Here is a 22,067-nt window from a genome sequence, read left to right on the forward strand (position 1 = left end):
TTTAGGACAGGCTGCTGAATTTTAAAAGAGAAAAGAAGCTGAGAAGTTTCATCCTTTTACCACCAGAGAATTTTCCATCTATTTTTTCCTCTAGCCAACTGTCAAACGGAACCCATGGAATGTTGCTATCCTTAGTCTTTATCGTTGCTTAGGAACACTTAATTTTTTTCTGCAGGTCTCATGTTCCTCTTTCTTCCGTCATAGTATTGGACAATTCAGGAGGGCTCCAAGCTTCAGATGGTCCACAAACTTTTCTGAGATCCAGAAATAACCTGATGCTTTATTCCAGTTTTGGGAAAATCCAGAACTGGGAATGTACACCTCAAAAGAGGCTTAGCACAATCACAAAAATAATTTAATATCCATTTTTAATTCGTGCCACTGTCAAGTAATTTTACCACAACGATCATCCCAGTATAATGTCAGCAGGGAGCATTTCTGCAGAGTTTATTTAAACCCTAGGAAAAATAAAATTAAAAACCCCCCTATTCTTCTGCTTAATAAAAAGTTGCCTTTTTTTACCTTCTAGGCTCACCCAAACTCCTTGTCAATCTCAACCCCAAATTAGATGTGACTTCCAGTCTTTAAAAAAGCAGGTCATTTTTGTTTTATCAGATCTTAATTTGTACATTGGCTGAAGGGCATAGATAAACACTTTTTGGAAGAGTGAACTGTATTTTTGTACATTATTACAATTTATTAGTTTCTAAAATGGAGAAGAATAGAGTATTGATACTTTGAACTTTGGAGCTAGGGAAGACTTCTGAGAATATCCCAAAGTGCTTTTTCAAGAGGTGACTGGACTTTCTTGGTTTTTCCTTGAAGATATTTCACTTCTCATCCAAGAAGCTGCTTCAGTTCTGAAAAAGCTTCTTGGTTGAGAAATGAAACGTCTTCAAGGAAAAACCAAGAAAGTCCAGATGCCTCTTGAAAAAGCACGCTTGGGACAACCGTGACCAGGATAACTGAGATTCTCCTTTGACTTTTGGGAATACCATGGACAACCAAGAAACAAATGGATGGATCACTGAATCAATCAACCCAGAATTCTTACTCAAGGATCAAATGACCAGGTTCAAATTGTCCTGTTTTGAATGTCAAGTTTCCGACGTATGGGCTTTTCAAGTGACTCTGAGGCATTGTTGACCTTAAAAGTCCTTTATTAGCCTAATACACCAGCAAATGCTTGCTCGAAGGAATCTGAAATTTCCGCCCCTTGCACAATATATTAAAACACAATTCTCCACCTTTCTAATTTTGTCATTAATCATATTCTCCAATTAATTTAAAGAATCAGTTTCCCTTCCGTTAGGAAACCCGCCAAGGCCTTATTGTCTCTAGTTAGAGAGATGGCCTTGAAGGTGCAATCCTACTCATTCCCCCTCCCAACCTTAAACTAAATCTTTTAAAGCAATACACAAGTTTAACATATGACAGCTCTCTGGAAAAGGCTCTGATGCTGGGGAAGATGGAAGGAAAGTGAAAAAGAAGGCAACCAGAAGCAGGGTGGTGGGACTCAGTTGTAAGGGTGATGCGGGCACCCTTGGAAGATCGGAAGAACCCAGTTGGAGTAGATCATCATCAGAAAAATCTAGATATGTGGTCACTAAGAATCAACACCGATTTAATGAGATTTTCACACGATTAGCAGCAAACAGCAGGAAACCAGAATGGAAGGTACAGGATCAGGTTACCAGCATTCTACTTAATTTGATTTAATTTGATTTCTATATCTACCTGTGCCTTAAGAACTTGCAGTGAGACCCTCTTCCAGGTCCCCCCAACCAAGGAAGGCAAGTTCAGATGTAGAAGAGGAAGAGCTTTTTCTGTGGTGGCCCCCTCGTTGATAGAAACCCTTCCCCAGAAAGGCTCACCTAGCAGCATTTTGGTCCCAGATAAAGGCCCCTTTATTTTCCCCTTTATTTAATTGGCTTTTTATTTGTATTGCCTTGTCATTGCTGAACCTGTAGTGTATTCTTCATTTTATCTGCCTAGGTTTTCATTCCCACTGTTTTGCTTATGGTGTTTTATTGCAAACTAACCCGAGAGCTTCCGAGATGGGGTGGTTTAAAGTTTGAATGAATGAATGAATGAAATAGTTATCACTGCAAGGGGGAATTAAAAATTCCAAAAGCCGAATCTTGATTTCCCAATAAACTGCATACACCGCAGTGGCCGAAATGCTTTTCTGGCTGCATCGTCCCTCCTTTCCAGAAATTTAACTTCTTCCAGGGTGTCCATCGGTGACTCTGCCACTTCCAATTTCTCCTTTGTGCCAAGGGATGTCTGGCCACAAACGTCATTGAGATTCTTCTCACGGACAAGGGAAAAAACACTGAATGAAAGGAAAGTTTGTCCCTGCTGAACACGAAGGAGTTTCCCAGCAAGTTGACCAGGAAGAGCTTTGGAGACCCTCAATCTTTCTCGCTGCACGTCTGGGCCAAGTTGATGTCCACTGGATTCTTAACTAAAATCTGCAGTTTGCCTCTGGAGTTTAGTAGAATTGATGCCACTCTGCTTGTCTGCAAAGAATTGGGTCAGTTTGATTGGGTCTCTGAAGAAAGAACTGTAGCAGGACAAAAGAGGCCAGAAATAAAGGAATCAGGTAAAATAATGCCTGGAGAAATTGTTTTTTTTTCCTTAAAAGATGGAAGCTGCGTTGTATAGGTGCTTGTTTAGAAATAAGGATGGAAGGACTGTAACACATCAAACAGATAATACCTTTTTTTAAAAGAAAAAATTCAAAAGACTAGGGAAAAAGTTTTGACCCACATCTTGTTTGTTTGAGTTGCACTCGGGCATAGCAAGAAGGTTTTGTCCTTCCGGAATGGCAACTTCTTGGCAACTTTTTTTGAGTTATCTTTTGACAAATTGAAGATAAAATAATTCAATGGGCTAAAATATAGGAATGCATGAATGTGTTTTCTATAACAGTAGTAAAGATTGGGCTGAAACAGAATGGGGAGGGTAAGCCGAATTTTGAAATAGAGAATAAGTGCAGCTTTTTGTACGAAAGGAAAATGACATTCCAAAAAAGATACAGAGTTGCAAACTTGCTATTGGGAAAAATACAGATTTTTCTGTATTCTTTTGTTTGCAAAGAATAATTTCCCTTGTAAAAAAAAAAGAGGAAATGCTGATGTGCTAAACTCATTTATCTATAGAACTTGCTTGGGAGAATATCGCTTTATGTTTCTACCCTGCTTTTTAGATAAAAAATACTGCCTGCTGCGATTTGTCTTTTCAGAACTTTGAGCTTCTGCAAACTACTAACCACCAGGGTTTAAAGGGAGTTTTAAATTTTCCTTCCTTTCACAGAAATTTCTCAGAAGCCTAGAGCATCGGAAAAGAGTCTGGAATGAGTCTGGAAAAAGATTCAGGTAAATGAATATCGGGATGAATTTTAATTGGTTTATTTATGATACATTGAAGTAGATTGAAGATGGAACTAAATCTCCTTTTGGGACAATGATGCATGAATTTCTTTCTATCTTGCATATTGCTCCCACCCCGAGGAGTCTGAACATGATTGTTTTCCTTGCAGATGTTTCATTTCCAAGCTAGGTAATATCGTGTCAGAAGTGAATGGGGTTCTTGCGTTTCCTTCTAGCACTGATGATGTTACTTACTTGGGTAATGAAATGTCGACCAGAAAACAACCAAGCTCAGAGAGCCCCAAGGGCCCCACGCTTCAACCCTGAGCTATGAATATTCTCCTTTATTGACTCCTGCTCTGTTCTATAAATCAGTAAAATCAGAATCAGGATTACGATACAGAAAGAGTGTTTATGGAAGAAAACAAGTTTTAGAGGAAAGAGGAAAGTTGTCTGTTTTAGCCTCCTTGCAAATACCTATTTGGTCCCAATGAAAAAAGTGGAGCTAATACAGATGGAACTTGGGAGGGTTTTTCATCTCCAAATGTCAGCATCATCTGCTCTTGTTTCCCAGCTCCTCTCTGGATCACAAGAGTAGACGGGCAGGTGAAGCTGCGAAAAGACCCCACCTGCTCACAAGCACCCATGACAGTTCACCAGATGTTCCTAGAATCTCTAGAGAAATACAAGTCTCTCAATGCATTAGCCAGCAAAAAGGAGGGGAAATGGGAAAAAATTACTTTTTCTGAGTATTACCACCTTTCTCGGAAAGCAGCCAAGAGCTTCCTGAAGGTAAATTTTGGATTTTTATATCAAATACCCAGACTGTGGTCTTTGGGATGACTGAGACTTATTTAATGATGTGCAAATACCTGTTCAATTTTATCTTTACATTAAGAATAAACTATACAGGTATTTTTGCAAGTGTTTTATAAAGAATATTTCAGCAGGATCTTGTGGTGGCCTTTCACTTAACCAATTCTGGGCATATAGCCCCTTCCTTGGTAGAGGACAGGAAGGCCTGGAGGAACGTTGTCCATAGGGTTGCGATGGGTCGGACATGACTTCGCAGCTAACAACAACAACAAGTCCCTTCCTGGTTTTCCTCCTTCTCCTCCTTTTCAGCAATTGCAAAGATATTCAAGCCCTGATAATTTGGCCCTTCCCTTCCTCATGAAGCCACAGCTGTTTTGATAAGTGAAGACAGCCGCCAATGCTCTTCTTTTTATTTTGACTAAGTAAGGCAAATAATCTTTAAATAGCAAGAAATTACATGGTGTTTAGAAAAGCGACAACAAGCAGCTAAAATCAGAGACCCAACATGAAAGTTGGCATGGGTAACAATTCTGTGCTAAATGGCCTAGAAATTATGCCTGCCAAGCTAAATGAGAAGGTGGGGGGGAGGAGAAATTAGCAAAGTTCACATCTCAGTGGGGGGAAAAGCACTTTCTCTTTCTTTCTAAAAATGTTGACTGTATTGTTCCTTTTTTCCCCAAGCTTGGCCTTGAACGATTCCACAGTGTTGCGATTCTGGGTTTTAATTCTACAGAGTGGTTCATTTCGGCCGTAGGAGCTGTTTTTGCCGGGTAAGATTGGAAATGTCCTCCTTAGGAAGATCTGACACAAATAAGCTGAGAGAAGATGGGCTGAGGTAACTACTGGTTTAGTTGGGGCTCCCCTCTTGGCCAGGTTCACTGCAGGTGAGGAGAGCTGGAGAGGTGTCAGCAGGTCCAGAGGTCAACAAGTTACAAGCTATTGGGTGTTTCTCACAAGCAAGATGCATTAAATGCAAGGGATTGTTGAAAAGTTAAGTCTGCAAGTTGTCCACAAGTCTCGATGATTGTATGGAAATGTCCATCAAGTTTTCGTAAGTGAATTGCCACTGACTTCTCTCAGTCTAGATCAGTGTTTCTCAGCCTTGACTACTTGAAGATGTGTGGACTTCAACTCCCAGAATTCCCTAGCTGGCTGTCTGGGGAATTTTGAGAGTTGAAGTTCATACATCTTCAAGCAGCCAAAGTTGAGAAACACTGGTTTAGATTATAGTCTGGGATTTCTAGCTAGTTTCCCATCCAAATACCCAGTTTCAGGCCTGCTTTTCAGCAGAATTTTTAAAAAATTCCGTGAACTATAATTGTCATAAGACCTTGGTTTTCAAGCTGGGAAATACTAACTCACTTGTATGATTTGACGTGCTTGTCATTAAAAGGAAAATTTTATTTCCACTCACCTTCCACAACAGTGGCATTGTGACCGGGATCTACACCACCAGTTCTCCAGAGGCTTGTCATTATATTGCTCATGACTGCAGAGCTAATATTGTAGTGGTGGAAAACCAGAAGCAGTTGGACAAGATAATACAGGTAAGGAACTTGCTGCTAGAATTCAACCTGTTTGAGAATGTCAGCTTGACCTTATTTATATCTATTTGTTTGTGAATTTATTTGCTGGGCTTACATTTGTTGATTTGTTAGATTTACGTCCCACATTTTGCTGCTCCAATCAATGTCAGCTTAGAGCAGTTCATATTACAGATTTGAAACTTACTTCAAGACTCAATAAAATTGGCTGTAAAGGGTTAACCTGGACTGTACTCAGTTGTGAAACAAACCCAGGTTTGTACATTACTAAACTGGAAGATGGTTTCTTTACTTTTGGCTTACGGTGTCAAGTGAACTCAGGCATTGTGGTTAGTTAACTGCCATTTATAACTTAAATGTTAAATATAGAGCAAGCTTTAGAACTCATTCCACAATTCCTTTTCTGCAATGTGTAAAACACACTGGACAATATTCTCTAAGCTTATAAATATAATGCAGAAATGAAGCTTTTATCATTTTAATCTTTTTGGCTTATATGGTAATATTCATCCGTCTGATTTCTTTTAAGTCCAGTTGGAATGTTACATTTTTTGTTCCAGTATAGCATTATCCATAATACAAGTAAGACTTTAAAAAAATCTTAAACTTTATACAGATCTGGGATCGTCTACCATACTTAAAAGCTGTTGTGATGTATAAAGATTGTGTGTCTGAGAAACATCCCAATTTGTATACGGTATGTAAAATCATGATAAATCAAGTAATTCATCCATTTTAGTTGCCTTGTTAGTTTTAATTCCATTCTCCCTCCCCATTGCTGGGATTTCTGTAGATGGTGAAAAACAGTTGCAAGAGGAAATATTAATACTAGAACAAGACAGAAAAGGCGAAAATGTCTGCAATACCTGGTTGAGCGTATGCATAGTGCTTAAACATCAAAAGATTCTCTTATGAATTATGAAACATGGAGATGCTTAAACACAATTTATTGGCTAAGAAATCATGGTCTCTGTCCCCAACATGTAAGGCTGTCCTTCCCTGCCCTTTGCATTCACCAGAGGGACAGTATCCTAGTAATGGAGAAAGGATTTCTTCCCAGACATGTTGACACTTCATGCTGACACTTCACACTTTGTCATCCTGACTGTCACTGTCCTTTGAAGTGTTAATGGGTGTGCTCCCAGTTGCGGGGTGCTGTTTCTTGGCCAGCTCATGCCTCAGTGTCAGGGTTTCCAGTTCTGTACATGTTTCTGTTCTAAAACTCTGGGGTAGGACCCAAAAAAACAATAGGAGGAAACTCACAGTAGCCTTCCTCAAATGGTTCAAATGGCATGTGTGATGTGTCCTGTAGCTGCTCGTTTGGGCATTTACCCAGTAAAAGCTTCCTTAGATTGCTCGTTCAAGGAGAGAACAAGTCCTTTGAAGATCCATCAAGAATCCTTGTAGTTCTTCCCTGTCATATCTCTAATTTTCTCGATTTCTAGTACCTTTATTGTCCTTGGGTGCAAAGAGAGGGAAGTTTATGCACTGGAAGACTGTTTTTTTAAAAAATAAATAAATCTAGAATCAAAAAATTCACTTAGTAGAGCAGGATGCCAAATTAGAAAGGTGGGTGGACAATAATTGAACTTACAATCCATCCTTACAAAAATCTATTCCAACTTTCCCTCCAAGTGTTATTACTTTAGCAGCCTATTTGACAAATTATATGCGTCCTGCGTAACATAAGCAGGGGTTTAGTCTCCTGAGCCCAACTGGGGTAGCCAATGGAAATTAAATGGACTTACTTCAGAGCAAGCCTAAAGCCTTTAATGCGCTATAGAAAGATAAGCATGCCTGGTGAAAATAAATACAGAAAGATTAAAAGCTATATTGTGATGAAGACTTGGGCATCATAGGGACCTTCCTCTCTGTCCTGTAGATGGATGAATTCATGGAGTTGGGAAACGAAATTCCAGATGGACAACTTGACGCTATCATCAATTCCCAAGAGGCAAACCAATGTTGTGTCCTGATCTACACCTCTGGAACGACAGGGAAGCCCAAAGGGGTCATGCTGAGCCATGACAATGTAGGTATTCTAGCTGTGTCCGCATCCATAAATGTTAACGACAGCAAATTAGAAACTAAAACTAAACCCTCGGAGCAAAATTAATGCAAGAGTACAATGATAATTCCTGTATGTGATCAATTTTGCATGGAGGTTTTATTAAGGTTTGAAATATAGGGATTAAAATATACAGAAAGTAATCTACAATTAAGAAAAAGGTCTAAATGCTGACATGCCTAAAAAAACGGCACTAGAACAAAGTTCATATTTCTTCTGGAAGTCAAAAGGTAGTAGAGAAACGAAAGAGGCATTTTTGGCTTGGTTTTTCCATGCAATGGATGTAGTGAAATAAACGCTGGCCATTGATTTAGTGTTGGGATAACACAGAAAAGTGCATTTTTAGTACAACAGAGAGATTGTAATACAACAAAGGGCCATATTTCTACTTCTCCTTAGCCAGGGCCTAAATGTGCCCTGCCAACAGCCTCGTCTTTTTGCCAGCTCGGGAGTGAAAGAGATTCCTCTGTCCTTGGCTGAACTGGTATAAATCATGTTTTCTCTTTTATTCCAATGCTGCAAAGGCATCTCATCATGCTGGAGAGAGGTCAGGGGACTGGGAAGCGAGACAGCTGTAGCAGGAGAGAGATTGGCCCTGGGCACGGAGAAAACCCCGCCAGAGATTTTGGCTGTCTCACGGAAGGCTGGAGAGCACTTCAGGTTGACAGTGGAGGGACATTCCTTAGTCACGTCCGGTGGAAGAAAGGTCTTTTGCAGCTGGGGTCTCCAACCTTGGCAGCTTTAAGACTTGTGGACTTCAATTCCTAGAATTCCCCAGCCAGGATGGGTTGAAAGGGACTTTGGAGGTCTTTCAGTCCAACCTCTCCTTGAGCAGGAGACCCTATACCATTCCTGGCAAATGGCTGTTCATCCCTTCTTAAAAACCTCCAGTGAGGCAGCACCCACCACTTTTGGAGATGGTTCAAAGCCCAGTAGAGATGATCGTATTGACAGAAGAGAATATTTGTGTTCTCTCCTTGTTGAGTTGGTCTTGTCCAAATAGAACAAAACAAAACCAGTAATGACTTCTTCTCTGTGTAAGTTTGAGCTTGTCAGCTGGCTGTTCCTGATGTAGGAAGTCTATTTTTATTATCTCCCTCACTGTGGAAGGCATCCGTTGTTGTCCCTTTTATTAAAAGATGATCCACTTTAAAGGGTGATCAAATTCTGCCCAAGAATTTGGCCACCTTGGCGCTGCTTTGATGACGCAGAACGGCATATTTGGATGTGGAGGAGACAGTATTATTTACTGATTTGATGTCTGTCCCTGTTCTTGTTGATCTCTGTTGTAAGTCGAGGACTTCCTGTACAGTTCTGGGTTTAATGGTTTCCTAACAGCTACCAGGAGGGGGCTAGTCAGATCCTAGGGGGAGGCTGAAACTTTTTACTGCAGAAGGGTGCCCCTAATTCTCAACCTTTGCAGGAGTCCAGCGAGTTACCACGGTTGATGATGTCTGAAGCTCTTAAGGCCATGATTCTCAACCACTTGAAGAAGTATGGACTTCAACTCCCAGAATTCCCCGGCCAGCGTGGAGGTTTTCCAGAAGACATTGGACAACTATTTGTCCAGAATAGGATAAGGTCTTCTGCTCAAACAGGGGGTTGGACTAGATGACCTCCAAGGTCCTTTCCAACCCTATAATCCCAGGAGGGATGTTTCTACCAATATAGAGCAAATTCTATTCTACAGTCCAGTCAGCTGGAGAGATCTGCAGTCAGAAATCCAAAAAGTTAGTATAAAGTTGAGGACAAATTCATGGAGGAAAGCTTAGGCAAAGCCTTTACGTAGGACGGATTCTGCACAGCTCATTTGCGCTCAGCGGGTTTGCAGCAGACAGGATGTAAAAAAAGTACGGAGAGGCAGAAGGGAAGATGAGCTTCATGCTATTATGAAACAGCAGCTTCCATCAAGGAGAGTTTTACTTATTTTGTTCATTAAACAAATGTATGTAACCGCCCAACAGACACATAGGGTGATTCCAAGTGACTTACAAAATTCTTTGGAAGGAAAAATGCTGAAGGGAGCTGACGTGACCAGGGGAATTAAAAAAAACCAAAACCAAGACCCTTGGTTCAGGGCATTAATTCTTTGCAATTTCTTTTTTAAACATCTGGACAGGTTACCTGGACATCTGCCCACGCCAGTCGAGCAGGAGACATGCAACCAGCTGAAATCCAGCAGGAAAAGATTGTCAGTTACCTGCCACTGAGCCACGTTGCTGGGCAGATGTATGATCTCTGGACTGGGATCAAGTGGGGCGAAGAGGTTTATTTCGCACAACCGGATGCCTTGAAGGTCTTTCCGCGGGGCTTGGGGGCCACAACTTTATTTTCCATATAGTTCTCCATCTTCCATAAGATGCATTCTGTACTTTTCAGCAGGATAGGGCGAGAGATCCTTTGGGGACTCCCTTAGAGAAATAATAAGGGAAAAGTAGGGTGGGTATACATGATAGGTGACAATCTGATTTATCTCATCAGCAGTTTTAATTAATCCGTCCCAATCATGGGAAGATTCATTACCAATAGAGCATTTGTAGCTCAGGGTTGAAGTGTGGAGTCCTTAGTGCTCATTGAGTTTAGTGGTTTGCTTCTTTCATAATCCAACTAGGTAACAACATCAGTGTGAGGAGGAGGAGGAGGAGGAGGAGGAGGAGGAGGAGGAGGCGGAGGAGGAGGAGGCGGAGGAGGAGTCGTCCTTGGTGCTCTCTGAGCTTGGTTGTTTCCTTGCAAACATTTCGTTACCCATATTCATTGCTTGAAGGGCGTGAGATTTTCTCTCTAATCTGACCTGTTGACTAGGGAGTTGGCATGGAGTGGGCATCCCTGGTCTCTTCAAACTTAGCCTTCCCTCCCAATCTCCCCTCTTTGGCCTTCACAGGGAAGCTTGGTTGAGGTCCTCAGAGAAGCATTGCCCACTTCTCAAATGGGAGTACCCCGCGTGTGGGAGAAGATGATGGAGAAAATCAAAGAGGTGTCTTCTCAGACTGGATTGCTGAAGAGGAAGGCACTATCTTGGGCCATGTCAGCCACTTTGGAACAAAACCTAAGCTGCTCAAATAGGTGGGTAGCCTAGGGACCTGTTTTATTTATTTTATTTTATTTATTTTATTTTATTTTAATTCCATTTATATCCCGCCCTTCTCCGAAGACTCAGGGCGGCTTACAAGCTTAGCAGTTTTGGGGGAAAGGATTAACTATTACAAACAGCAAGGAAAAATACACCCCTCATCTTGTGTTTCCTAATCTTAGCTGCTTCAAGATGAGTGGACTTTATCTCCCAGAATTCCCCAGCTGGCTTCCCCAGCCAGGTCCACTCACCTTAAAGCAGTCAAGGTTAGAAAACACTGCCTTCACTGAAGCCGTGACTTGCATTAGATGTTCCAGTCTAGCTGCAGATCTTGGCAGCTCCAAAAAGGCTTCAGTTTTGTGCGGATAACTTGCAAAGCTTCGTGGCATAAACGGCCTCCTGCAAACCACTTTGTTTTCTTGGGCACATCTGACGTCCTTTCCTTGGAGGACCAGACAGGCAAAACGCAGCGGTCATTTGTGAACGTGTTCCTGAAACAACACCAAGTTGGCATGAATGGGTTTGTTTGGGATCGCTGTTTGTCCTCCTCTCCGTCCACGTCGCATCGCCCTGAGTCTCTTTTTTTCTGCATGGCGACCAGGGTCACTCAGCTCCTCCCCGTCTCACCTTGGACCTTTTGTTTCTTTGTAGGGACTCAAAGCCCTTCTGGATGAGGTTGGTGGACTCTCTGCTCCTGGCGAAGATCCGCTGGGCGCTGGGCCTTTCCCAGTGCCAGAAGCATTTCTCCGGGGGTGCCCCTCTCCCTGTGGAAGTCTCCCACTTCTTCCTTGGCCTGAACATCCCCATTTATGAAGGGTACGGGATGAGCGAAACCTCCGGTCCCTTTTGCTTATCTGGGCCACAGGTTTATCGACCCAACAGGTAAAGTTCCGGCCTATTCTCCTTAAGAACCCCCACCAAAGAAACCTTGAAATTTAGGCTGCAAGTGGCGAGAGACTGGGTTGGGGGCATCTCCAAAGATAAGCATGGGAAAAGGTATTTGGGATGATTTCTCTGCCATCACTGGCATCTACACTCTGTGTGTGTGTGAAATGTAGCTTCACACAAAATTGTGAGAGTTCGGTCCTTTACATCCGACTCCTGGGCTACCCTCTGCAGTTAAAGACTGCGCAGCTGCAGTTTTACAATGTGTGAAGCTTAGTTTTCCTTATGCCTGAGCTTATTTGTGCTTAGCATACCGGCAAATAAAAGCATTGGTATGATTTAGTAACTCTGTTAAGCCCACTGTGAAATCCCAGGCTTTATTTGGAATTCCTTGGAGACTCGAGCAGTCTTTCTCAACCTTGGCCACTTGAAGAGGTGTGGGCTTCAACTCCCAGAATTCCGCAGCCACACCTGGGGCATTGAAGTCCACACCTCTTCAAGTGGCCACGGTTGAGAAACGTTGCTCTGAAGCAAGATTGGAGAAAAGGCAGTCCTGCTTTCCCATATATCTAAGACCATTTTTCCTTGGAGGTATCGGGGACAATTTCATAATGTATCTGGAAGCTGTTGAGTGCCAGAGCTGCAATATTTTAAAAATCAAGCAAATGTACAATTGCAATTTAAATAAAAAAACTGTGGGTCTGGTCTGGTCTTTTCTGGCCATCCTTATGGCAACTCCAGGCTGCTGCAGAAAAAGGCAATGCTCACACCTTCTGAGCGTGGTGTTGAAACTCTTGTTTCTTCTGTACATCCTTTCCTTGCAGCTGTGGCAAGGTTGTCCCAGGCTGCCTTGTTAAGATAGTGAACAAAGACGAGCACGGCAATGGGGAGATTTGCTTTTGGGGACGGACCGTCTTCATGGGCTATTTGAACATGGAGGACAAGACCAGGGAAGTGATTGACCAAGATGGCTGGTTGCACTCTGGAGATCTTGGAAAGATGGATAAGGATGGATTTGTTTATGTCACCGGAAGAATTAAAGGTGGTGCCTTCTTTGGTGTATTTTGTAGAGCCTGAAGTTCTCCAGATGTTTTAGATGGCAATTTCCATACTTCTTTCCCATGGGCCAGACTGGCTGAAGCTTTGGTCTCAAACATCTGGAGAGTGCCTTGCCAAACTTCATTTCCTTTCAGCTGTCTGGGTTGTTAAATACTCAGGTGCTTCTCCCCAATACTTTAGTACCAAATTTCAAGCTCCATCATTGATGGAGGCTGCCCTCTTTCGGCCATCTTGCAGAAGTTTCCAAAGAATCTCTTGGCATTCCTTGAGGCCAACATTCCTTGTTGTGGAGGGATTCTTGCTTGATGGAAGTGCTTAGGTTTCAACTAAATCGGACAACTAGCAGCAAGAGCTACATTGTACTTCCTAAAATTCAGGATAGTCTTTGCTGAAGTAGATAATGTTGGTTGAGGTGGATTGGGCAGTTTCTTGTACATAGGACGGCCAAGAGATTCTTTCATGAGAGCATAGCAAGCCTTCAGTTTAACAGACGGGTTAAATTTTGCATGCAACTGATCGATTTTCCATCTGGATACAAGTCTGCTGTATGCAAAGTCACCAGGCTGAAGCATTCACATTTAATTTTACACACTTTTTTACTGCTTTACGTGTTTATCTCTCGATCTGGACGAAATCTGTGCTCATTCACGCCATTTGCCTAGCACGCTGATTGATGCAAATGATATCATGATTCAGTTGACAGTGTTTGCAATTTGAATGGACATTTGGCGAGGAGGGGGGTGGAAAGGATACCCCCTGCACTAGTTCATTAAATTGAGCTTTCACTGAAAATGCCAACGGGGTCATAGAGAAGTATTTGCAAGGAGGCTAGTCCATCTTCCCCAGATGGAAGCCTAGGCTAACAATGAGATATATTTTTGAGCTGAGCGTTGGTGTTCTGTATTCTTAGAGCTGATTATTACAGCTGGGGGTGAGAATATCCCCCCAATCCCGCTGGAAGAAGCTGTCAAGAAGGAGCTGCCACTTGTTAGCAACGCTGTATTGATTGGCGATCGGAAGAAGTTCTTGTCCATGCTGCTGACCTTAAAGGTACATGATGAAAATAGGTTTGAGGCTGGTTGATCCTCGGATGCGTATTTGAAACGTGGGCCTTTTCCTCTTTCGTGGCTGCCTTGATGAGATGAGCAATTTCACCCCGTTTTGGATTCACACGACGTCTTGGACTAAAGTCCAGCCAACTGGACTAGGGTCACCCAACACTCAACCCACCCAAGCTTAGGTTTTGTTAAATGTGCGACCACTCAGTTTTGGTTTGTGACGGTTAAAGGTGTGGCGTGTAATTTGTTGTCGTCAGTGTACAGTGGATCCTGATACATCGGAACCCACTGACTACCTGACCCAGGAAGCCAGAGACTTCTGCCAAAAAGCTGGAAGCAAAGCCACACGGGTGTCTGAAATTGTGCAGACGAGAGACCACGCCGTTTACCGGGCTGTGCAAGACGGCATTGACCGCATCAACGGGCGCGCCCTCAGCAACCCTCAGCGCATTCAGAAGTGGGCCATTTTAGGAAAAGATTTTTCCATTTCCGGGGGAGAATTTGGTGAGTTTACGGTGAATATTTGTGTGTGTGTGTGTGTATGGGGCTATATCCCATTCTGAGCTGGAGATGTAGATTGTAGGGAAGGCGACTGCTTTCTGAAGCAGAGAATAAACTCCCACAAATTGCAGAAAATTAAATTCAAGCTCTTTCTCCTGGGTGTGGAACCTCTTAAATCTTGGGTCCTCAAACTTGGCCACTTTAAGACTTGTGGACTTCAACTCCCAGAATTCCCTAGCCAGCCATGGCTGAGTTTGAGGACCCCTGACTTAAGTGATACACAACCTGAATTAAGATCTATCATTTTTCATTCTTTCCCCAAGCATACTCCTAATGACCAATTCCGTTCCCTTTTAGGTCCATCAATGAAATTAAAGCGGCAAACCGTGATTGAGAAGTACCAAAAGGATATTGAAGCTTTTTACAAAGATTGAAGTTGACTTGCCTAAGCTCTGTTAGGACAAGAAATCTTGCCAGCTTCCCTTGTAGAGAATTAACTGTTCCTATGCAAACATTACACTGGAAATGTAGGAAGTTTTTGCAGTTGGGGTGGAAAGCATCTACTCAAGTGTTACTTTCACTTTAGCATCCAGAAAGACCTAGTCAGCACTCCCAAATACATTCCAATTAAGCTGTCCCTCGAAAATGCTTTTAAATCAAACTGTATCTTGATTTATTCAGAATTCCCCTAGGAAATATTCAATTGCATGGAGAAAAGTAATTTTTAAGCCAGATCTGGGGGGGGGGGGAACACGTCAAATGATAAAAGCATTTTGTAAAACAAAAACTGGCTAAAAATCTTTAGGGGCACCCTCAAACGTACCCATGAAACTCTCTGCAATGAGCCATAATTGTTTCAGACAGTGCTGTTGTTTTTACTGCCATGTTCCACGTGGCTCTAGGTAGATTATTTTATTCAACAAGACTTTTCCACGATTCCAGATGATTTTTTTCCCTACAGCCTTAGTAGTTTTCATTGAGAAATTTGAAGACTTTCCATGATTCATGACAAAGCTTTTTACCCCAATACCTTGCTTAGACTTAATGTCCTTCCTGGAATCAGACTGGGATCTTGCAGAGATAAGAGGGAGATGCAAAATAGATTGCCAGAGCATTTTAAACCTTCCGTTCTCATTAAAAGAACAAACAAACAAAAAGCAAGAAATGTCTTTGTAGTCTTTTATTTTCCTCTCGTTATGCATAAAATGGCAGGCCCACACCTCACGCGGTACAGACAGACGCAAAAGCACACATTCTTAACCAGTAAAAGGTAATTTTCCCCAGATTTTGAGCCCATACTGATATATGACTGCATTAAACACCGTGCAGAATCGCACACAGGATAAAGCTGGCTGCCTCATGGCTACTTTTCTGATTGGTGAGAACACTTAGCGGCAATTCTTGGTAGCAACGCAAGCAGTTCTGCTGGTCTGACTTCAATGCAAATAAATACCCCCCCTCCCCCAAACTGGAGGTTGGCAATTCTGGTTAGATTGGTGGTGCTGCTGTAGCTTGTAGCTCCAATTTGGAAACTAAATGGGAATGTGCCACAAGTGACAGAAGCCGGGCAGGGAATCAATGCAAGACATTCTTAAAACAGGGGTGTCCCACCTTGGCACTTTTTAAGACTTGCAGACTTCAATTTCCAGAATTCTCCAGCCAGCATGGCTGTCAGGGACATGAAGTCCGCACGTCTTAAAAGGTGCCAAGGTGGGACACTCCAGTGCACCAGTGTACTACTTAAGGAAAGGCCAACAGCACTTCCAAGAATTTCCAAGGAAGAGAGAGAAAGATTCCACCTTTCCTTTAGGAAGGATTGGAAATCAGCTTGGCAGCAGAAATATTGATGCTTTCATACCCAGCATCTCTGCAATTCCTCTCTTCCACCAACATCTGTTCCCACAAGACAAAGTCAGATTCCCCTTCAAGGACATTGCATTCGATGATCCCTGTGCAACAGGAGAAAACTCCCAGCTTAGCATTCATTTTGCACTGGCTCACATTACCTGGAACAAAAACGAATCAAGCAACCGTCAGCGTCCTCCCATGTGGTTCCACACCTCACACCAAACACACTTCTGATTTCTTTTTTACTGTCGTGCCTTGCAACCCAGTTCACTGCAGAGTAATGCACTGAAATATAACCTAAAGGTCTATAAACTCCAAGCACGATACAAACGGCCTGCAGATGCACAGCAACCCCAAAATATATATTTGATATTCACCAAGATAAAGATTTAAAAAATAAAGCGTTAGCGTTCTCTTCATAATCAGCAGCAGACAAAGGCAATTGATAGAACGGAGCAGCACTGGAAAATGGCAGAGCAAGCAAGAGATGTATAAAAAATAATGATGAAGCTGAAACAGGTTAACATGGTTAAGTTTTACCGCTAAACGATATTCCTTCTGCCCTTAAAATCTGGATACGACATTTTATGTGCAATAGTTGAAATGCCCACAGTTTCAAGTCTTTAAGCTTTGGAAGGGCAAGTTCCAGGTGTCAGTAACGGAAAAAAAAATCTATTTCCAAAGGGAAAAAAAATATTTTGTGCTATTTTAAGGCCAGGAAGCTGCTTAAGGACAGCTTGAGGAGTGTCTTCTACTGTTAGGGTGAGAAAAAATATATATATAAACTTCACGTTTTGGAGCATTTCTGGAAAGTGGAAGGGTCTGAAATGCAGGGGTAGCTAACAATTTCATTGTTTCAAGCAATGGAAATGGAAAGGAGTTTATTTCTAGAAAAAGAAGAGAAATGGATCTGACATGTAATAAATAACAGCATCCTTTAGGTGGGATTGAAACCAGGAGGACACGGAGGAGACTTCTATTCCATGGCTCTGACTCTGCGGCAGATCTCTGCGGTGAACTCCGAACATTTGGCGTTGCCTCCCAAATCTTTGGTCAAGACCTAAAATTGGGAAAGGGAAATGAAATTTTGCTAATGTGCATGGAACTTAAGATCATTTATGAACAGGAAAGAAGGCTAGACTGCCAGATCTAATTTTTCTACTGCCAGATTTATAGGGCACCCAGAAATAAAGATTCTGTTTTATAGTATTTATAATAAATTCCCAGTTCCTGCTTTTGAGTCCCTGGTATGAAATGTAACTTTTGGCATCTTGTCACCTGATGCTCATCATTTATACAGTAGAAATAGCAAAGGATGATAAAACCACCTAGTCCAGGGGTGGGCAATTATGGTGACTTTACGACCAGTGGACTTCAACTCCCAGAATTCCTGAGCCAGCCAGAATCCTGGGAGTTGAAGTCCACCGGTCGTAAAGTGGTACAGTTGTGCACCCCTGATGCTGGCTCAGAAATTCTGGGAGTTGAAGTCCACTAGTCGTAAAGTTGCTACGTAGTTGCCCACTCCTGACCTAGTCAATGCCTAACTAATTTTGGAAAAAGTGCTGTGATTTCAGATTTGGAAGGCCTGAACTTAAATAAAAAGGCATCCAATCCCAGAACAGCTGAATCCCAAAGTCACCTCAGTTTGGTGAACCTTAGCAAAATCTACCTTCTGGTCTTTGATGGTCTCAAAGCAAGCCGTTTCTATTTTCATGGCAAAGTCTTGCATTTCCATGTGACGCAACATCATGACAGCACTCAAGAGAAGCGCCGTTGGGTTGGCCAAGTCTTTTCCAGCAATATCTGGAGCTGTTCCGTGTACCTGCGAAGAGAAGGTGTTCTCATCCCCTCTGACTGATCGCTCCCCCCCACCCCCAAAGGCAAGTCTAACAAGGTAAGACCTTACCGACTCAAAGATTGCCACTCCGTTAGCACCAATATTCCCACTAGGAGTCACACCAAGACCCCCAATTAAGCCCGCACACAGATCACTGGAAGAAAAACACACAAGCACAAAGAAGAGATGGGAGAAAGGACAATTAGCCTTTGCAGTGGAAGGTATTTGGTAACCCCCATTGGAGAGTCCCAAGCTCTGCAGCAGGGAAGTAAAGTCAGGTTGCACCAGAGCAGAATGTTTGGAAGGGGAAGTTGTGGACAATCGACTCCGAAGCCACTTGCCTAAGTATGTCCCCATACAAATTTGGCATAACCAGGACATCAAACTGAGATGGATCCTGCACCATCTGAAGAAAAAAAAAAAGACAACTGTTCTTTTTTAACACAGCCAGAACAGTGGTTGCTTAAATCAGGGGTGCCCAATTATTCCACAGACTGGCACCGACCTGCAGCATGCCAGAAACGGGGCCGCAGACACAAGCAAAGCCCCCTCCGTGGGATGCAGGCAGCAGGGGAAGCCACCCTCCCTCCGGTCCGCGGAAAAACCTCTCTCCACGGAACCGGTCCCAAAAGGTTGGGGGCCGCTGGCTTAAATGGCTGATCATACATTACATACTCACATTCAGACACACAGTGTCGAGGTACATTTCGTTAAATTTAATATCTTTACAGCTTTCTGCTGCTTCTCTACATTTTCTCAGAAACAGACCATCAGACATCCGCCTGCAAATAAAGAAAAGCTTTAGAGGTTAAAGGTCCAGGCATGCAAACACGTTTTTTTTATTTACCTGTAGCTAATCAATTATAAAAGCTTTCTTTTAGTGAGTTAATTTGGAAAAGAGAACAGGGATCGAATCTAAATTGAATAGTATCTGTCTGCCAAAAATAAGCCTCCAATACACAACATCTCTGACAATGTTTTGCAGCAGAAAACTTGACTTGATTAAAAAAAATAAGGGGGGGCGGGAAAGCAGTTAGTATTCTGAAAATTGGAATTAAGGGTTGGAAAGGCCTGGAGTTATTTTATCGCCACCTACATAATATTAGCTTTATGCACAGCAGTAACTTTGCTCCTCTGATTATTCCTGGCATATTCAAAAGCAAAGTCAGCAATCCGTTTGCTTGCGTCCTCGGTAATGAGTTTAATGCTCTGCACAACACCATCAACAATCTGAAAAACACACAAAGGTTATAAGCAAGTAGCAAAAAAGGGGATTATGAAAAACTTGGAAAAAACATCTTCACTGTGAAAGAAAATTAAATGGGGTTAAAAGTTAATTTTGTTTAAGCATTTGTTAAATTCAAGCAACCTGCGTGATCTGTGCGCGTGGGACGGCGAGCAGGACTGTCTACTTGTTTCACGTACCTCGTGCTCAATGCCGCTGTATTCACCTTCCGTGTTCTCTCGTATGGTGACGATGTCCACATCTGCGTAAGGGGTCTTGTAGCCCTCAATGGACACACAAGGGCGGATGTTTGCATATAAGTCAAATGTTTTACGGAGCAGTAAATTCATGGACGGATGGCCAGCAGCTATGGGTGTTTTCAGAGGACCTGGAAAACAAGCAGAAGCACAAGAGACGTGGGAAAGTGCTCACTGGCAACCCAACATTTAGAAACTGGCAGTGAACCAAGCGACAATTTTTTTTTTTTTACAGCCACGCTAAAATGTGGTTTAAAAAAGAAACAAGAAACGGGAGCTTGTCAGCATATATCAAAACTTTATATAGAGGAATTCAAGGATGGGGTTATTTCCAGAACTGCAGGAAAACGTAATTGTTCGTTCTTTCTATCCAAGTACCTTTTAATCCTATTTTGTTCTTGTCCATAGATTCTTTGGCATCTTGTGGTATCATCCACTTCCCTCCCGGCCCTTGGATGGCGGTCACGATTCTTTCTTCAAACTGAACAGGGACCTAAACACATTTTTTTTTGGCATTATCAACCACTCTGATAACATCTGCAGAGCATCAAGCAGGAAAGTGCTATCAAAGAATAAAGCCACTGCTTATTCAGAAGGAATAACCAACACAGGAAGCTATCCATGGCTAGGTTTACCTTTGCAGCTTCAAAAATCTCCACCACAGCAGCAGAAATTTCAGGCCCAATACCATCTCCTGGGATCAATGTTACCGTCTGAGGCTAGAAGAAAAATAAAATAAAAACATATCCTCATCCACTGGATGCTTCAAACTGATTTTTTTTTTAAAAAAAATAATCCTGGAGATTATTTGGACTTTAAAGGATGCCATGTGATTTCTATGCATTTTTTTACTCTGCACTACTCAATTACTCAGTTTTTATTTTCTTGGGCTTCCCTGACCTGCTAGCAACTATAGATGTGTGGTATTCTATAAACCTCTTGTAAAGTATCTTTAAAAGAATAGGGGGAAAAAACTATACTAGTATACTTACAGTACTAGCAAAATTTCTGGTCACCTGTTTCTGAATTCTGAACCCAAGAAAACGAAGGACCTATAGCAACGAAAATAAGAATAGTTAATTTTAGCAGCCAGACTAACAGAAAGCAAATGAGCACTGAATTTTAAAGCAGTTAGATAGGGCTAAGTCCCAATTTTGTTTGTTTCTGTGCATGCATGTGCTTTGTGTCTACTAGATTACAGTCCCTGAGCAAAGGAGCAGGAAGGTAAATTTACACGTGGCAAGAACTGTGCTTATTCTTTACACCAAAGGAATTTGATCCAGCTTTTTCAAATGCAGAGATTAAACAAGGCAGATGATCATTGAAAATGGCAATAATTTTATTTTATATGCTGCCCACTTCACCAAAGGGGTGGCCCTAATGTTACTTATATAGGGGTGATAGATAACGCGGATATCATAAAAATACACTGATCTGTGATTTTATATACCAAAAAGACAGGCTTAATAACAGTAATAAATAACACCCAGCAGAATGATCAGCCTGGAGATATCGGCCATCCTTTCCCCAAAGACTGGGGGTGTCCCAGCGGCCCCTCGACCCCAATGCAGCCAGGGGGGAACCTTGCAAGTAGTCCTCCACCTCTTCCTCCAGGCCTACCCCGCGGGGTTGTTCTGAGGACGCAGCCTGCGGGGATTAGCCTAACTCAGCGTTTCCCAACCTTAGGAACTTGAAGATGCGTGGACTTCAACTCCCAGAATTCCCCAGCCAGCTTGGGAAACGCTGGCCTAACTAACAGGCATGCAGGAAGGGCTGCAGTTACAGGCCTACAACTCCCAGCAACCTCTCGGCCTGCCGCGGAGGCTGATGGGAGATGTGTTTCGATCCCAGCCATAGCACCGAAGACCGCGCTCGACGCAACGCCCTGCCGGACTACAGGTCCCAGCAACCCCCGCGCGTCCAACAAGGGAAAGGCCTGCCGGGAGTTGTGGTTCCGGGCCCCGCGAGGCGCCAAGGGCGTCCCCGTCAAAGGGCGCCCGAGCGGGAGTCACGGAATGCCCCCCCCCACGCCGAAAAGCGCAGAGCAGCCGAAATCTCGCGAGACTTCCCACCGGTCCACCCGGGGGTCCTCCTGAGGGAGAAGCCAAGGTCACCTCACCTTCGGAACCCAGGAGGACGTAGCCATGGCGATGGGAGCGGCGGCAGCGGCGACCCTTCCACCTCCTCGCCGGCTCGGCCCGGCTTGACGCTCACGCCGCTGATCGGAAGGGAAGGAATCGACCGCGGCCTCCTCGCCGGCGCTGTGCTGGGGATGCACCGGCCAATCGGCGCTCGCCGATTACCCCGGGCTGGCAGCGGATTGGTGGGAAGCGCGGAGGACTACGCCCCGTCCCACCTCCGCAGAGACCGGGGAGGTGCCTCTCCTGATTGGTCGGGGGCGGGACTATGCAAAGGACTAGAGCTCGCCACGTGACCGCACCTGCCTTCATGTTCTCCACGTGCGAATAATAAATAATAAACAAATAAATAAATAAATAAACCTTTATTGTCAAAGTACAACATGT

The 22,067-nt window shown here is 43.1% G+C and overlaps 2 protein-coding genes across 3 annotated transcripts; one reads left to right on the forward strand and one right to left on the reverse strand.

The window, feature by feature from the left end:
* Window positions 1-3,315: 3,315 nt before the first annotated feature.
* Window positions 3,316-15,395, forward strand: ACSBG1 (acyl-CoA synthetase bubblegum family member 1). Its single transcript, XM_083371271.1, has 13 exons — window positions 3,316-3,380; window positions 3,949-4,166; window positions 4,872-4,960; window positions 5,617-5,737; window positions 6,351-6,431; window positions 7,617-7,766; window positions 9,922-10,098; window positions 10,684-10,865; window positions 11,524-11,754; window positions 12,582-12,799; window positions 13,727-13,866; window positions 14,132-14,378; window positions 14,733-15,395. The coding sequence occupies exons 1-13, from the start codon at window positions 3,359-3,361 to the stop codon at window positions 14,807-14,809; spliced, it is 1,953 nt and encodes a 650-aa protein (XP_083227397.1). The 5' UTR covers window positions 3,316-3,358; the 3' UTR covers window positions 14,810-15,395.
* Window positions 15,396-15,546: 151 nt separating this feature from the next.
* IDH3A (isocitrate dehydrogenase (NAD(+)) 3 catalytic subunit alpha) lies at window positions 15,547-21,951 on the reverse strand. Of its 2 annotated transcripts, none has more exons than XM_083371636.1 (11): window positions 21,662-21,951; window positions 20,559-20,594; window positions 20,178-20,261; window positions 19,921-20,035; window positions 19,486-19,673; window positions 19,157-19,290; window positions 18,740-18,842; window positions 18,402-18,466; window positions 18,130-18,214; window positions 17,893-18,045; window positions 15,547-17,283 (listed from the first exon to the last, which is right to left on the reverse strand). In XM_083371636.1, the coding sequence occupies exons 1-11, from the start codon at window positions 21,686-21,688 to the stop codon at window positions 17,200-17,202; spliced, it is 1,074 nt and encodes a 357-aa protein (XP_083227762.1). In that variant the 5' UTR covers window positions 21,689-21,951; the 3' UTR covers window positions 15,547-17,199. The 2 variants fall into 2 exon arrangements, with proteins under 2 accessions (XP_083227762.1, XP_083227761.1); XM_083371635.1 differs by having other exon boundaries at window positions 20,535-20,594.
* Between the last annotated feature and the right edge of the window lie 116 nt (window positions 21,952-22,067).

This window comes from Vipera ursinii, assembly GCF_947247035.1.
Source record: "Vipera ursinii genome assembly, chromosome: 11".
In the NCBI taxonomy this organism is placed as follows: Eukaryota; Metazoa; Chordata; class Lepidosauria; order Squamata; family Viperidae; genus Vipera; species Vipera ursinii.